Source organism: Beta vulgaris, chromosome 6, assembly GCF_026745355.1.
Source record: "Beta vulgaris subsp. vulgaris cultivar EL10 chromosome 6, EL10.2, whole genome shotgun sequence".
NCBI classification, from domain to species: domain Eukaryota; kingdom Viridiplantae; phylum Streptophyta; class Magnoliopsida; order Caryophyllales; family Amaranthaceae; genus Beta; species Beta vulgaris.
Window position 1 is genome coordinate 17,164,116 of NC_079207.1, and position 2,121 is coordinate 17,166,236.

At 37.1% G+C, this 2,121-nt stretch overlaps 1 protein-coding gene across 1 annotated transcript; it reads right to left on the reverse strand.

The window, feature by feature from the left end:
* Positions 1 to 528: 528 nt before the first annotated feature.
* On the reverse strand, positions 529 to 1,323 carry LOC125494346 (uncharacterized). The gene has a single exon (XM_048637909.1). The coding sequence runs from the start codon at positions 1,321 to 1,323 to the stop codon at positions 529 to 531; it is 795 nt and encodes a 264-aa protein (XP_048493866.1).
* Between the last annotated feature and the right edge of the window lie 798 nt (positions 1,324 to 2,121).

The following is a 2,121-nucleotide window of genomic DNA, read 5'->3' on the forward strand; positions in this document are numbered from 1 at the left end:
TGGTAGTGTTGGATTTGGGTCATGTTGGTGCCTGTGATGATGATGAGTTGCATATGGCCATTGTTTTAGTCAAACGTAGTGCGGCTAACTAAGTGTATCCTACTTAGAATCATGGGTAGCTCTGTGATGCGGCTCATAGTAGCCACCACAGTAGCATGAAGCTTGATTCTAAGTGGGTTATGCTTGTGTTATTGCCACCTCATTTGACAACCTCAATGATCAAATATGTGAGAAGTTCATTTTATCATTGATATGCTCCATTTCTAAGTAACATGATGACTTGATTTCAATAAATACATACATTTCAATAATATGACAGCCCAAGCAGAATATATATCATATGCATAAGCTTTCAAAATGTTTACAAAAAGTTGTATGTTTTCCATTTAACTTCCTATCTTCACAATAACGTTGTAACTTCACAAAAACTTTTCTTTCTTCATAAAAACTTTCTAACTTCATAAAAACTTTCTACCTATTCTTCACAATAACTTTGTAGCTATCCTTCATCTTCTTGTTGTAAGATGTTCAATTGTCATTCATATGTTCAGCAATAAATTGAACTGCCTTGTGAACATCTTCAACAGCTGGACCAACTTCTTCTGGCAGTAAGCCTAAATCTTCAAGTTGTGACTTCTTTGCATGGGGTTCATCATATTCATTAGTTCCATAAACTTTTATAACTTCATTTAGATAGAATTGAAGTGACATCCATACATTACTTAGAGTCTTTTGATGTAGTTCTTCCCATGACTCATTAACAGCAGCAACTAGTTGGTCATTTTTTCTTGGTGATTTTTTGTATTGCAATGTTTGAAGTACTCTAAAGTAACCTAAATCCAAAATATTCATGTCTGGGCTGTTTGGTGGCTGTTGTATCAACCTAAAATCAAATCCATGTAGTAGTCTGTGTTGTTGAAATACTGGATCATCATTGGTTATGTGACATGGTGCATTATCTTGTTGTATGTATATGACCTTGCTAAGGTCATTTGGCCATTTCTCCCTGATGGCATGCATGATTTTGTTTACCAACATGTCTCTAATAACATCTTTTGTTATTGCATCAATGGGATTTGTTTCTAGAGTTCCCCTAGGCCTGTTATCTGATGATCTTTGTGCTGGAACTTGTTTTGTGAAAGGCCATATGCCAATCTTCCCGTCAAATGCACAAGAACCATCTTGGTTCCACCTTGGTCTTGCTATACTGCAGCCATGAACATGGCTTTTGGGATGAAGTTTTTGTTTTTTATCTTCCTCCATGGTGTTTTTTCCTTTGGATGTAGATATGCTCTGACCCTTTTTTGTGTCATATAGAACCATTTCTATTCTATGTGAACAGCATTTCTCATATCTATGTAAGTGGGGTTTGTGTACAATGTGTTTCTTTGAAGTAAACTGATGACCCACATACACCTTCTTAGCTTTTTCTTCATGTCCAGATCTGGTTTTGATGGACTTGTATGAGGTCTTAATCCCCCCCTTTTAACTATCCTCCATAATGTTGTGTAATAAAAATCAAGTGCTTGAGCTAATACTCTTAAACTTGTCCTTTGACATAAAGGTACAGAGGATACCTGATGAAGAGTGGCATTTGCCTTCCGTCTTCCACATTTGTGTTTGTTGGTTTTGACATTGATGGGCTGCCCTTGAGCTACTTGATTCATGGCTTTTTTCCAGATGTTGTAAATGGTCCTTGTGGTGACGTTGAACTTCTGTGCGCAGCTTTCTTCTTCGCCCCCCATGGAAGATTTCCAACCACTATCTGACTTAGAAGCCATTCAGCTATGATTTGGCGCTTTTCGTTGTTGAGCCTAGGCCCGTGATGTGGCTGTTGAGCAGATACTAGCTACAAGGGCAGATGGTTCACCTTCTACACTTTCATCATCAAGCCCTGAGGCCTCTAATGGCAATGATGCCATTTTTGTAAAAACAAATCTTTTTGTTTTTTTTTTCTAAGTCAACAAGTGGTTGGGGATGAGTTGAGGGGGGTATATATAGTTGAGATATCTGAAATTTCAAGTTTGGAGGGAAATTTAGTTTATGAAATTTCATTACTATAAAACAGATTTCGTTGTTTTCCCTCCTTTATTGTTGCCTCAATTTTAAAGTTATGTACAT